A 14,460-nucleotide genomic window follows, 5' to 3' on the forward strand; every position below is an offset into this window, starting at 1 on the left:
CCTGCAGAGATCTGGTCTCCTTACCCCAAGGTTGGAAGATGTACACAGTGGCTTGATCAAACTGATCCCTTTGAACATAGTAGGTCTATATTCCCTGGAGCTCAGAAGAATGAGAGATGCTAATGAAATAGGTCAAACTGCTGGAAAATATGACATAGGAACAGAAAACGCTGGAGACATTCAGCAAGTCAGGCAGCATCTGTGGAGAAAGGAACAGAGTTAATGTTTCAGGCTGAAGATCCTTCACCGGATTTCCAACACCTGCAGTTTCTGAGTCCCACGGATGCTGCCTGACCTGCTGAGTGTTTCCAAAGTTCTTCGGGGACTTGGGTAGCATAGGTAACGGGGAGGATGTATCCCTCGCCCAGTGAAACGTGGTCAAAGAATGAGGGGTTGACAATTTGAGATGAGGGGAAATGCCTGCCCTTGGAGAACTGTGAATCTTTGGGATTCTCTACTTCAGAGAGAAGCTCGATCACTGAGGTTATTTGCATAGAACAGTATAGCATGGGAACAGGCCCTTCAGCCCACCATGTCTGTGCCGACTGTGATGCCAGATGAATCTAATCCCATCTGCCCTGCACATGATCCACATCCCTCCATTCCCTGCATGTTCATGTGTCTGTCTAAACGCCTCTTGCGATCGTATCTGCTTCCACCACCGTCCCTGGCAGTCTGTTCCAGGCACCCACCACTTTCTGTGTAAAAAAACTTGCCCCGCACATCTTCTTTAAACTTTCATCCTCTTACCTTAAAGCTACGCCCTCTAGTATTTGACATTTCTACACTGGGAAAGAGACTCTGACCTATCTACGCCTCTCATAAATTTATAAACTTCTATCAGGTCTAAGATAGGGACATGTTCGGCACAGCTTTCTGGGCCGAAGGGCCTGAATTGTGCTGTAGGTTTTCTATGTTTTCTACGTCTCCCGCTCAGCTCCAGAGAAAACAATCAGAGTCTGTCCAACTTCTCCTTATAGCTCATACTCTCTAATCCAGGCAGCATCCCGGTGAACCTCTTCTGCACCCTCTCCAAAGCCTCCACATCCTTCCTGTGATCGGGTGACCAGAACTGCACACTGTACTCCAAACGTGGCCTGACCAGAGTTTTATACAACTGCAACCTGACTTCCTCACTCTTATACCTAGTACCCCGACCAATGAAGGCAAGCATGCCATACATCTTCGTTACCACCCGATCTACTTCTGTTGCCACTTTCAGGGAGCTATGGACTTGGATCCCCAAGATCCCTCTGTACATCAATGTTCTAAAATGTCCTGCTATTGAAAGTTGATAACTTTGGATTAAGGAATATGGCAATTGAAAAATGGAACTGAGATACGTTTTACTGAGAGGCTGAGCAGAGGTGCACAAGGTACATTGTGGCACCTGTGTGTTTGTAATCTGTGGGAAGTCCCTTTCCCGTGTGGTTAACAAGGACTAAGTGTTACAGGTACCAAGTTTATGACTGATCCATTCTGATGAATTCACAGAAGAGAAATGGGCCATTTGGCCCATCTGGTGCATACATACCTCATACTCTTCCATCATTTTGCGAATGCCACTGCCCTTTTGCCCAATGATGTATCGATGCAGGTCAAACGGAACTTCCAGATCCACAGTGACTGGAACCAGGGCCTGGGCGATACAAGAGCTGCATCAGGCTCAGCCCGAGAGCCGGCTTTCACAACAAATACACGCTTCACATTACTTTGATGCTCAGCAGATAAGCAGAAAGGAGACTACCTCTTAAACCAAAAACACTCCCAGGGCAGGGACAGCACGGGTTTGACACAGAGTAAAGCTCCCTCTACACTGTCCCGTCACACACTCCCAGGGCAGGGACAGAGTGAAGCTCCCTCCGCACTGTCCCATCACACACTCCCAGGGTTAGACACAGAGTGAAGCTCCCTCTACATTGTCCCATCACACACTCCCAGGGTCAGACACAGAGTGAAGCTCCCCCTACACTGTCCCATCACACACTCCCAGGGTCAGACACAGTGAAGCTCCCTCTACTCTGTCCCATCACACACTCCCAGGGTCAGACACAGAGTGAAGCTCCCTCTACATTGTCCCATCACACACTCCCAGGATCAGACACAGAATGAAGCTCCCTCTGCACTGTCCCATCACACACTCCCGGGGTCAGACACAGAGTAAAGATCCCTCTACACTGTCCCGTCACACACTTGCAGGGTTAGACACAGAGTAAAGCTCCCTCTGCACTGTCCCATCACAGTGCCTGAGCATGGATTAGATACAGACTATGTATCTTCTATGTTCGATCACACATTCCCAGAGCAGAAAAAGCAAGAGGGGCTCTCAGAGGAGATCCTTCTATGCAGGAAACTTGCCCTATTACCGGGGGTGGAGAGCACTTTTTGCAACTGATTTTTAAGTTGGTTCATGGTCTCCTGGGTTGATGGAGTCTGTGTTCCATGTACACATGGAAGGCAAGAGGTTGCAGACCCTCTTTGAATATTTGAAGGGCCTACTCTTGAACATGGGTGCACTTCAGCCCTAATGCTCCTGGTCTTTGGGCACCCGATGCAGAGGGCAGGGTAGGGTAGGGCAGGGTCTCCTCGTTGGCCTGCTCCCGGGACTTGCCAAGAAAGGCCATTCACAGGTCCCGGCAGAAGATCATCAGAAGTTTCATCCTCGTTCCACTGCCCGGCCCTCTTCCAAGGTTACGTCCCTGTCTGGGGGCTCCCTGGGGATGGAGTACACAATGTTCACTGGCTTGTTGGACCAGTGGTCACCACAGGAGCTGGACGACGTCCTAGACACATTCTAAGGATGTTTGTAGGTGCTGATTTAATGAAGCAAAAATCAAACAAAATGGGAGCCTGTTGAAAAAGTCTGAAAGAAGATGCGTTAAAGATTAAAGCTTCCTCTAGCCTTGTGGCTGGGTTGGAGGGGGGTGGGGAGAGATATTTTTCCTCTTTTCCCTCATGGAAGTTCCCCTCCAGACTGAGCTATGCATCCTCACTCACTGTTACTCAGGGAATCTCAGCCTTGGGAGGGGGGCCTCGGGAGAGATACCCTCCTCGCCTGCTCTCACGCACCCGGGGAACACTCAGACCAGGACTGTTGGCCCTTGGATTCTTCAGCTACGCCTGGTACGGCTGAGGGACCCCACCTACCAGCAATGCCTCGCGAGCCGCCTCGCACTTCTCCTTCCGGCCCGAGATCGTGATGACGTCACACTTCCTGGGAGCGTGCTCCATCTCCCGAAGGTCAGAGTTCAGGTCACCGTTCTCCTGAGGGTGCGGGTCCAGGCCTGTGCAACAGATACCAGCACCAGTCAGAGACAGCTCACGTCATACCACAGGCGGAGGCAGACCCGCACGTTAGATTGTTTGGTCCCTGCAGCCTGTGCCACTGCCCAGTTAGGGCAACGGTTGCTGCATTAGGTCAATTCTATTTACCTGTCTGTGCTCCATATGCCCTGCTCTAGAAACAACCTACCCCTCCTGGGGGTGAATCGCCAGCAACCACAGCTCACGGGTTTCCATTGCTCTTTACCACAGCACTGAAACAGGCCCTTCGTTGGAACGTGGGAGGGAACCGGAGCACCCAGGGAAACCTACGCGGTCACAGGGAGAACGAGCGAACTTCACACACAGACAGCACCGGAGGTCGGGATCGAACCCAGGTCTCTGGAGCTGCGAGGCAGCGGCTCTACCCGTTGCGCCACTGGGTCCCACCAACAACCTGGTGAAAACCAGTCTAGTACAGGTGCACTGTTAGGTAGATAGAGCATGGAGAAAACAACAGAATCAAAGTATTGAGTATAGGAGTTGGGATGTTGTGGTGAGGTTGTACAAGACATTGGTGAGGCCAAATTTGGAGGATTGTGTGCAGTTCTGGTCACCTAACTATAGGAAGGAGATCAGTAAGATTGAAAGAGTGCAGAGAAGATTTACTAGAATGTTGCCGGGTCTTCAGGAGTTGAGTTACAGGGAAAGATTGAACAGGTTAGGACTTTACTCCTTGGAGCGCAGAAGAATGAGGGGAGATTTGATAGAGGGTTACAAAATTATGAGGGGTATAGACAGGGTAAATGCGAGTAGGCTCTTTCCACTTAAATTAGGAGAGATAAGTATGAGAGGACATGGCTTTAGGGTGAAGGGGGAAAGGTTTAGGGGGAACATTAGGGGGAACTTCTTCACTCAGAGAGTGGTGGGTGTGGAACGAGCTGCCACCTGACGTGGTAAATGCGGGCTCACTCTTAAGTTTTAAGAATAAATTGGATAGATACATGGACGGGAGAGATCTGGAGGGTTATGGACTGGGTTCAGGTCAATGGGACTAGTGGAATAAAGTTTTGGCACAGACTAGAAGGGCTGAATGGCCTGTTTTCCGCGCTGTAGTGTTCTACGGTTCTATGGATGGTTCCAGCATGGAAGAAGGCCATTCATTCCTTCGAGTCCATGCTGGCTCTGTGCCCTCTCTCCCCTCCCTGCCCTCTGCCCCAGAGACTCGAATTCTTTTTCCCTTTACACCGTTATGAACTACCAGCAATGCCTCACAGTAATTCCTTTTCATTCTCCCCACATTCCCATCAACTCCCCCCGGATTCTACCCCTCTCCCACACACTAGGGGGACAATTTACAGCGGCCGATTAACCCACCGACGCCACATGTTGTTGGGATGTGGGAGGAAACCGGAGCACCCCGGTGGGGGGGAGAACCACGGGATCGCAGGGAGGACGTGCAAACTCCACACACGGACACAGACAGCACCAGAGGTCGGGATCGAACCTGGGGTCACTGGAGCTCTGAGACCAGCTGCATTACTCTGCCGCTGTGTGAAGGAGCGTTTCCTGAGATCAACCCTGAATGACTGGCTCTGTTATGCCCCCTTATTTTGGATTCCCTCCCACCCCTCTTACTCCCACCAAGGGAAATAGCTTTGCTCTGGTTACCCCATTAACTCTGTTAATCGTAAGCAAACTCCAGACCCCCAATACTCTCTGGATGAAACCGTTTCTCCTAACGCTTCTGCTTATTAAAGTGAGCGCCACTTCACTGTGTGAGGTCAGGGAAAGAAGGAAGAATGGTGGGAAACACGGGCAGGGATGGGAGCGGAAGAATATACAGGGAAACTCAGGTCTGCTGCTTTTTCAGCTGTTCAAGAGCAGGCAATGAGGTGGCACATCTGTGGTTATCATGACGGGAACCTGCCTCGTCAAACCTCCATGTTAACTGGCTGCTGTAAGTTGCCCCTAGTGTGTGTGGGTGAGGGGTAGAATCTGGGGCAACCTGATGGGAACGTGGAGAGAATAAAATGGGTGAGGGCATGACTGGTGTAAAACATTGGTTGGTTGATGGCTGGCATGGACTATATGGGCCAAAGGGCCTGTTTCTGTTTTGTATTTCTCCAGCTATCTGCCTGGATTAGAGGGTGTGAGCTGCAAGGAGAGGTTGGACAAACTCGGGTTGTTTTCTCTGGAGCGTCGGAGGCTGATAGAAGTTTATAAGATTATGAGGGGCATCGATAGGGTAGACAGTCAGAATCTTTCTCCCGGGGTAAAAATGTGAAATACTAGAGGACATGCCTTTAAGGTGGGAGGGGGAAAGTTTAAAGGAGATGTACGGGGCAGGGGTATTTTATAAACAGAGAGCGGTGGGTGCCTGGAATGCGCTGCCAGGGGTGGTGGTGGAGGCAGATACGTTAGAGACGTTTAAGAGGCACATGAATATGCAGGGATGGAGGGATCGTGTGCAGGCAGAAGAGGTTTAGTTTAATTTGGCATCGTGTTCGGCACAGACGTGGTGGGCCGAAGGGCCTGTTCCTGTGCTGTATGACCCCCAGCACTGTGTTTTCACGCACGCTCTCCACATCCCCACCAATCAGGCACCCCACTGATGGCCACACATTCTCAACTAATCAGACCTGATCCCCATTCCGCACCCCCACCACTCCAAAACTAGATCTGTACCCACTTACCTCCGACCCCCCCCCCCCACCCAAACTACACCTACCTTTCCCAGTCCTGCCACCTTCCATATCCAGCTGTGGCTCGGATCCTGCCTTGGAGGCTCTGGAACCGAAACTCTCCACTGTATGGGGCAGAGCCTCTCAAGTGACAGTATCCCTACCCCCTTGTCCTCACCAACCCCACTCCCCCCAGTCCATCTAGCTATAGAGTCAACCTGTGAGGAGATATTAGACCACAGTTGTTGTTCTCTGGGAAGCCAGTCCTGCTTTAAAGGCAGTGTGTCAGACTCTGGGTACTGGTCCCATGTGTTGTAATTACAGGACTGTGAAGCTGCTGAACAAGTACTAACACACGTAAATGAGGCCCATCGCTTCATTAACAAGTTGAAAAACCACCCTCAATGGAGCCCTGGGTCCCCTGCTGAGAAGCTATTTACAGGGAGCCATCAGGCTTTCTGTTACGGGCAATTAGATTTATAACACGGAGAAGCACCGAGATGCCAGATCTGGTGCAGAGCACCGGCAAGCTGTTGGTTCAAACACTTTTTGTACATGATCCAGGCCTGACAAGAAATGAGACTGCAACACCATCAAAGGTGCCCTCTGAGAAATTAAACAGGGGTCCTACCTTGACTGCAGAGGGCAGCACAGTGGCACAGTGGGTACAAAGTGCCTCACAGCTCTGGGGATCCAGAGATTCTGCGTACAAAGTGTATTCAGCATAGAAAGAGGCCATTTAGCCCAACGCACCTGTGCTAGTGTTTATTTCTCACTTGTCTACTCCCATGCTATCTACCACCTTTTCTCTCTCTGTTCAGGTTTCTCTTTCACTCTTTCAGTTTGCACCACTATGCTTTGTATCATTCTACTTTTGTGCTTGCAGCTGTATTGTTACCATGTACACTGTATACTCTGTGAACTTCACACGAGCAAGGAATTTCATTGCATCCTGGTGTACATGACAATAAACTAATCTGAATGAATCTGAAATCAAAAATACTGTGCATTTTCAAGAGGCGGTGCCTCAAGAAGGCGGCATCCATCATTAAGGACTCTCATCACCCGGGACATGCCCTCTTCTCGTGACTACCATCGGGGAGGAGGTACAGGAGCCTGAAGACCCACACTCAACGATTCAGGAACAGCTTCTTCCCCTCCGCCATCAGATTTCTGAATGGTCCATGAACACTACCTCATTATTCCTTTTTTTTTGCACTATTTATTTTGTAATTTATAGTAATTTTATGTCTTTGCACTGTACTGCTGCCACAGAACAATAGACTTCACAACATTTAAAGTCAGTGATAATAAACCTGATTCTGATACCAGACAGGTCAGATCGGCCAATTCCCCTCCTGAGCCATATGACTCTACAAACATCTGGAGCAAAGTAGAACAAATCATCAACCCCCACAGCCCACGAAAGGGGTAACCAGGAGGAGAGGTAACAGCTAAAAACTGGTAATGTTTATAAAGAAGGAAGCCACCTGATAATATTTCTATTCACTGCCCCTCAACGTGTAAGATAACAAGGAGACACGAGGGACTGCAGATGCTGGAATCTGGAGCAACAAAGAATCTGCTGGAGGGATTCGGTGGGTCGGGCAGGCTCCCGAGACTCTGCCGTTACCACCTCGTTCTCCCACCAGGCCCCAAGCTCCCAACGCTCCGCCGGATCATTCCCCCGCCGTGTTCTCACCGTGGCTCCCTGTCCTCTAACTTCATATCCCAGCCCCTGCACCACACTTGACCCTTTCCTCCTCCCGAGCTCCCCCCTCCCCCTCACATCGTCTGGAGCACCTCTCCTCTGACCCTAGGCTTTGCCCCTGCCAGATCTTCACCACCCCAGCCCCTCCCAACCTCCCCCACAGCACAGGCCTCACCTTTGTACCCTTGCACCCACACCTCAACGAGTTCCGAATCAATCATGATGCCTGTCTGGCTCTTCCTCCATCACCTCCGCCCCCGAACCTATTTCTTTGGCAAGGTGCTCCCTGCACCCCCCAGCTGATGACCCCTTCCCACGTCTCCAATACTCCCCTTCCTCTTGGACACTCCCCCCGGGCCTTTTACCCTCTCTTGACCTTTTTATCTCCAATTGCCATCACATTTCTCTCTGTGCTACCTCAGCTTGAACCACTATACTTAGCACCTGACCTTGCACCTTATTGTCCACCTGCAATGCACTTCCCTGTAGCTGTGACACATTACTCTGCATTCTGTTATTGTTTTTACCTGTACTACCTCAATCCACACTGTACTAACTCAATGTAACTGCACTGTGTAATGAATTGACCTGTACGATCGGTATGCAAGACAAGTTTTTCACTGTACCTTGGTACAAGTGACAATAATAAACCAATACCAATACCATTCCATTGTTCTTCCACTTGTCACTGTATTTACTATTGTATTTATGGATTTTTGGAGCAAACAAGTGGAGTCCACTTTGTCGTTAACCTGTACTGGGAAGCAGGTATTTCTGTGGGCAGTCACGTATTGAGTGCCCTCGGGGTGGCAGATACTTCGGAACAAAGCAGTGGAGATCTTCGGTGATTGAGGTGTCGTATGGGTTCCATCGTGGAACATGTGGATTTCGTAGATTTTCCCTACATTCTCTCTACAATCTACTGTAGTTTTGCAAAAGCCTTTGCTCATCGTTCTACCTTATTACTTGCTGAACTGAACTTTGAGAACTATTTCTAGACTTGGGGTTTGGGAATTTGCCAGGCACACACTTCGAGTTTATTTTTTTTGGGGTCAATGTTTAATATCTAACATTTTTACTTCTCTTATTATTACAAGTACTTATTAATAAATAGATTCTAACACTTATACACGGCTCGGTGGGTTTCTGTTGTTGCTGGGACGTAACATTCCCATGTATACTCTTTACTCTGTGAGCTTCATGCAAGCAAGGAATTTCACTGCACCCTGTGTGTACGACAATAATCTAATCTGAATCTTAACCTCAACCTCCTTGACTTCTGCCCTCCCCTCACCCCCCTCTAAACGCTCAGCAGTCTATACACTTTGCACCAATCCCAACACAGAACGAGATGCTGCTCGACCCGCTGAGTTCCTCCAGCAAGTTGTCTGTTGACGTGAAATGACAAATTGGTCGAGTCAAAGCTCTGGGACATGAATGGAGACACAAGAGACTGCAGATGCTGGAATCTCAGTGGGTCGGGCAGCACCCGTGGAAGGAAATGGACGGACGACGTTTTGGGTCGAGACCCTTCATCTGGCCGTGACCTGGAATGTCGACTGCCCATTTCCCTCCATAGATGCTGCCTGGCCCACTGTCCCTCCAGTGTTTATGACGTTTATCTTGGACATGAATCATGCAAATGGTTCCCTGGTTCCTGTGGCTGCAAGGTGGTATTTGTTCCATCTGAAATGTACCTTGGTTGTCATCTCGTTCAGGGAATTTGATCTGTACGTCGTAGTCCCTGGTGATCTGTTGCACCTTGGAGCCCTTCAGACCCATGACTGCCCGATGGAACCGCTGTGGGATCACGCACTCCAGGGTCACCTGGGCCTCCTGTGAAGATGCAGGCAGAGAAAGAACAGAAATCACAACAAGTACTGGTGCATTGTGAGGGGTTGCGGTCCTAGAAGATGGCCTGTGTTGCAATTTTCTGTAACATGAAGCCTTGTCATCTGTGCATGTGCCAAGAACCACAAGCTGAAAAAAAATTTACTTATTTACTTCTTTTCACCTAAATTCCACAAGGGTGAATTTTCTCCCTCTCCTACAACCGTCAGGTTCTTGAACCAACCTGCACAGCCTAATCCTACCTCAGCAACGGAACACTACAGGCCACCTCTTGCACTCCATGGACCTGTCTCTGATGTGCTCGTTTTGCACAGTCCTTTTTTTCCATTGTCATGTATAACTTACAGCACCAGTAACCGGGGTTCAATTCCCGCCACTGTCTGTAAGGAGTTTGTACGTTTTCCCTGTGTCTGTGTGGGTTTCCTCCGGGTACTCCGGTTTCCTCCTATATTCCAAAGACGTACGGGTTAGGAAGTTGTGGGCGTGCTATGTTGGCGCCGGAAGCGTGGTGACACTTGCGGGCTGCCCCCAGAACACTCTACACAACAGATGCATTTCACTGTGTGTTTCGATGTACATGTGACTAATAAAGAAATATTATCTTATATTCTGTGTGCTGTCTGAATCTACATGCCCATGATGCTGCTGCAAGCAAGTTTTTTGTACCTGTACCACACCGTACTTGTGCGCATGACAATAAACTCGACTTGACTTTTATTGTGTCTCTCAGATTTTTGGGTATTGATTTGTGAACTTCTGTTACCCAAACGCAGGGTCTGTAGTCGCCTTGGACGAGTCCTGGTGATTTTCAGGTTTTTCTTTTCCAAAGTATGAATCCTTAAACTCAAAGGGTAGAACTTAACCCTCCCTGTGGGTCAATTGGCCCCATTGCCTGGTAGTTTGTGGACATAGCATTAACTTCGTTCATCAATAGCTTGCATTAATATAATGCTTTTAAGGCAGCAAAGTATCGCAAGCAGCTAAGGAATGTCATCATATGAAATCTGACACCAACATTTATAAGGGGATATTGGGGAGTTTATCAAAAGCCCTCTGAAATGTACATACCGTGAAGAGTGAGTGAGAGAAAGTGAGAATGAGAGAGAGTGAGAGTGAGAGAGAGAGACAGAGACAGAGAGAGAGAGAGAGAGAGAGAACAGGATTTGCTGGTTTAAACATGTTTTTTCTGTGGTTTACCACTGTCTAGAACTATAATATTTATGATATTGTCATAAAATTGACGGTCCACATCTGGGGTTCTGACCTAAATTCTTTAGAGATGTTAATGTTAAAAAAAACGTTAAAAAAAACAGCTTATTAAAATGTCAATAAGCTGTTAGCTTAGTTTGTACAGAAAGCAGGTGCTGCTATGTTTTTGAAGTTTCTTTTCCACTTGACATGTACCCCACTTGTGGAGGTATAATTTCACTGGAACGCTTTTGAAGTGAAAAAGGTAATCCTATGGCAAATACTGTGTTTGACTACCTGGAATTTAATTCAGAATTATGATTTTGTCACATTCATTGGGAGCATTTAGAAATAAGAGGCATTTAGACAGATACTTAAATAGGCAAAGCATAGAAGGATAGGGTCCTAATGCAAATTCGATTAGTGCAGACGGGCAAAAAGGTCACCAGGGACGTGGTGGACCGAAGGGCCTATTTCTGTGCTGTACGACACTATTGCGGACTTGGAACAATGGCGCTGTGAGTGGTGCAGCTGCCCGACAGCTCCAGCGATTCCTGGTCCGATTGCAAGCTCCGGTGCTGTCTGCGTGGAGCTTGCACGTTTCCCCCGGGTGCTCTGGTCTCAAAGGCATACAGGTAGTTCTGCTGTAACGTGTGTTTCCATTAGGAAAATTGGGAAACCCTGTTTAAATCTGTGCTTCGAAGGCAACTATGACCTCTTCTGCTATAATGTGACTTTCCATAGGAACATAGCTATCATGTTATAGGAGAATTACTTGTACTGGTTGGGATAAAGGTTTACATGGGCAGGCACGGTAGTGTAGTGGTTAGCATAACGCTTTACAGCGCCAGTAACCCGGGTTCAATTCCGGCCGCTGTCTGTAAGGAGTTTGTACGTTCTCCCCGTGTGTCTGCGTGGGTTTCTTCCGGGTGCTCCGGTTTCTTCCCACATTCCAAAGACGTACGGGTTAGGAAGTTGTGGGCATGCTATGTTGGCGCCGGAAGCGTGGTGACACTTGCGGGCTGCCCCCCAGAACACTCTATGCAAAAGATGCATTTCACTGTGTGTTTCGATGTACATGTCACTAATAAAGAAATCTTATGGAAATAGGAGGGGGAATGGGATAGATGAGGAAATTCTGTAAGCCACTATAGACCTGAAAGGCTGAATGGCCTCCTTTGTGTGAGGAAATATGGAAATTAAAAACGTTATCTAACAGCTGATGCAGATACTGGACAGGGGAGGGGAAGAAACCAGGCCATTTGTTCAGGGCAGGAAGGGAGGGGGAGTGTGAAATGCATTGCCACATTGAACAGAAAGCTGCAACTGTGACATGGCATTTTCCCTTAAACATCAAAACCTTCAATCACAAGATAAAGGGAAGAGCGGCTTGGCCATTCACCATGTTAACTCTCATTGCACCATCATTTGGGACAGGCTCAGCTTATACCATACAGGGGTAAAGATAAAGGGAAGGGTATACTAGTTACAGTTGTTACATTAAGGTTACTGTTATTTCTCAATGGCAAGTAAACATATCTCACCACAAGGAATTGTGGTCTTCTGTCATTTATTAAACACAACTTGGTGTGGTTTTGACAGAACTGATGTTATAAATGTCCATAGGCAGGGGGACACACCAGTCCTACAAAAACGATTCTTAGAAATGGGGTGAACTACAAATGGAAATGTGGTTTCAGTCCAGGACAGGCCTGGAGTCAAAGTCAAGTTTATGGTCACACGCACAAGTCTATGTGTGCACAGGTGCAATAGAAAACTTGCTTGCAGCAGCATCACAGGCACATAGCATCAGATAAGCAGACAACTGCTCTGCCATGGACTGCAAGAAACTGCAGAGAGTTGTGGGCACAGCTCAGCACATCACAGAAACCAGCTCCCCTCCATGGTCTCTGCCTACATTTCTTGCTGCCTTGGTAAAGCAGCCAGCAGCCTGCAATGCACTTCCCTGTAGTTGTGACACTTTACTCTGTATTCTTTTACTGTTTTTACCCTGTACTACCTCAATGCACTGTGTAATGAATTGACCTGTACGAACAGTTTGCAAGACAAGTTTTCACTGTACCTCGGTACAAGAGGCAATAATAAATCAATACTAATGTGGATATAGCAGAGAACCAAAGGGAACAAGGTCTCAGTTTGTGGCATCTTACTGTGCGCAGTCGCGACAATGCTGCAAGGTAAATGAATGGCCCAGAGGGTGTGAGTGGCAGTACAGATGCTGCGACGTGCTTACCAGGTCCCCAATGATTTCCTGGATCCGGCGTTTGGCCGCCTCCACACAATCCTTTGCCCCTTTCAGCATCACCCTGTCGCTCTGCACCCCAGTCCGGGGAAAGCTGACGGTCACGCCTCCGTACTCCTCAGCGATCTCGCGCAGCACCTGCCCCCGGCGCGCCACAAAGTGCCGGTGATACTTGGGCTCCACGATCATCAGGTCTTCGATGACGTTGTCCTGCAGGGAGGGAGGGGGAGGCGTTGCAGGGTGATCAAGACTCGAGCCCGCCTGGTGTGCGCACTGGATTTTCACGATAACTTCCTACCTGCTCCCTCTGTAAACCCTAACACACAATTTCTGTTTCCCCCTCCCTCAACCACAGCCAATCTCTTTCACCCATCGCTGACCCTACACCTGCTGTCCTACACTGCTTCAGACCTGAGACACAACTTCAAAATTCTCAAGCAAGAAACAAAACGCTGGAGGAACTCAGCCGGTCAGGCAGCATCTGTAGAGGGAAACGGACAGTCGATGCTTCGGGTTGAGGCCCTTCATCAGGACTGCGTTCCCATTTAATCCTTTCACCAATTATTTTAAATCTATAATCCCTCTGGTTTGCAACCCCTCTGTTAAGGGGAACAGATCCTTCCTATCTATGTCATTTGGATTCCTTGTAATTTTATGCACCTCAATTAAGTTTCCCCTTTAGCCTCCCCTGATCTGAAGAAAACAATCCAAGCTTAATGGGGGCACAGGAGAGACCACAGATGCTGGAAATCTGGAGCAACACACGAGACCTGAAGGAACTCAGTGGCTCAGGCAACATCTGTGGAGGGAAATGGACAGTTGACCGTTTCAGGTCAAGACCCTGTTCAGATGTAGGGTGTCGACCCGAAACGGTCAACTGTCCACTTCCCTCCACAGATGCTGCCTGACCCACTGAGTTCCTCAAGCATCTTGTGTGTCAATCTGATCTTCTTTCCTCATAGCTACCATTTCCTAGCCCTGGCAGTATCTTCGTAAATCTTCTCCAGGGCAAGCACATTTTCTCTGCAACGTGGTGGCTGACAACTCAAGCTGCGGTCCAACTAGTATTTTAATGGGATCATAAGGAATCAACTCAAAACAATGAGTGTAAGAGTCTTTCCCAGAGCTCTGGCCACTACTCCCTCAACCAGACAAAAGGCACATTATCCTCAACTGACTTGAACACACATCCACTCCCCAGCAGAGTCTAGACAAGGGATAACAATTGGGATAACTTCATCACAGCCTTGTTCCTAACATGGACCAAAGAGCTGAAGTCTGGAGATGATGTGCGAGGGACCTTCCTGCTTAATGCTTACCCAAAGTGGTAGGATCTGATGATGTGCATGACGCTGTGGGTTGTTTCTGGGTGATCTGTAGTGGAAGTGTGATCTTTCTGTAGTGTGCTAGCGCAGACACCAAGTAATTAGTAACTATGCAATACACAGGGATTTAGGCATCGTCTCAGGACAAGGCACACACCCATCAATCAGTCTGACGTC

At 48.6% G+C, this 14,460-nt stretch overlaps 1 protein-coding gene across 2 annotated transcripts in view; it reads right to left on the reverse strand.

Annotated features, from left to right (window-relative positions):
• The window catches only part of hdlbpb (high density lipoprotein binding protein b), a 121,628-nt gene that overhangs the window by 18,103 nt on the left and 89,065 nt on the right, over positions 1-14,460 (reverse strand). For both annotated transcript variants that reach the window (XM_052044460.1, XM_052044461.1), the window contains 4 exons: positions 12,950-13,168; positions 9,354-9,492; positions 3,148-3,284; positions 1,535-1,639 (listed from right to left, as the gene is read on the reverse strand). In XM_052044460.1, the coding sequence (XP_051900420.1) occupies positions 1,535-1,639; positions 3,148-3,284; positions 9,354-9,492; positions 12,950-13,168 (600 nt within the window). The remainder of the gene's footprint in view (positions 1-1,534; positions 1,640-3,147; positions 3,285-9,353; positions 9,493-12,949; positions 13,169-14,460) is intronic.

Source organism: Pristis pectinata, chromosome 37 (assembly GCF_009764475.1).
Source record: "Pristis pectinata isolate sPriPec2 chromosome 37, sPriPec2.1.pri, whole genome shotgun sequence".
NCBI lineage: Eukaryota > Metazoa > Chordata > Chondrichthyes > Rhinopristiformes > Pristidae > Pristis > Pristis pectinata.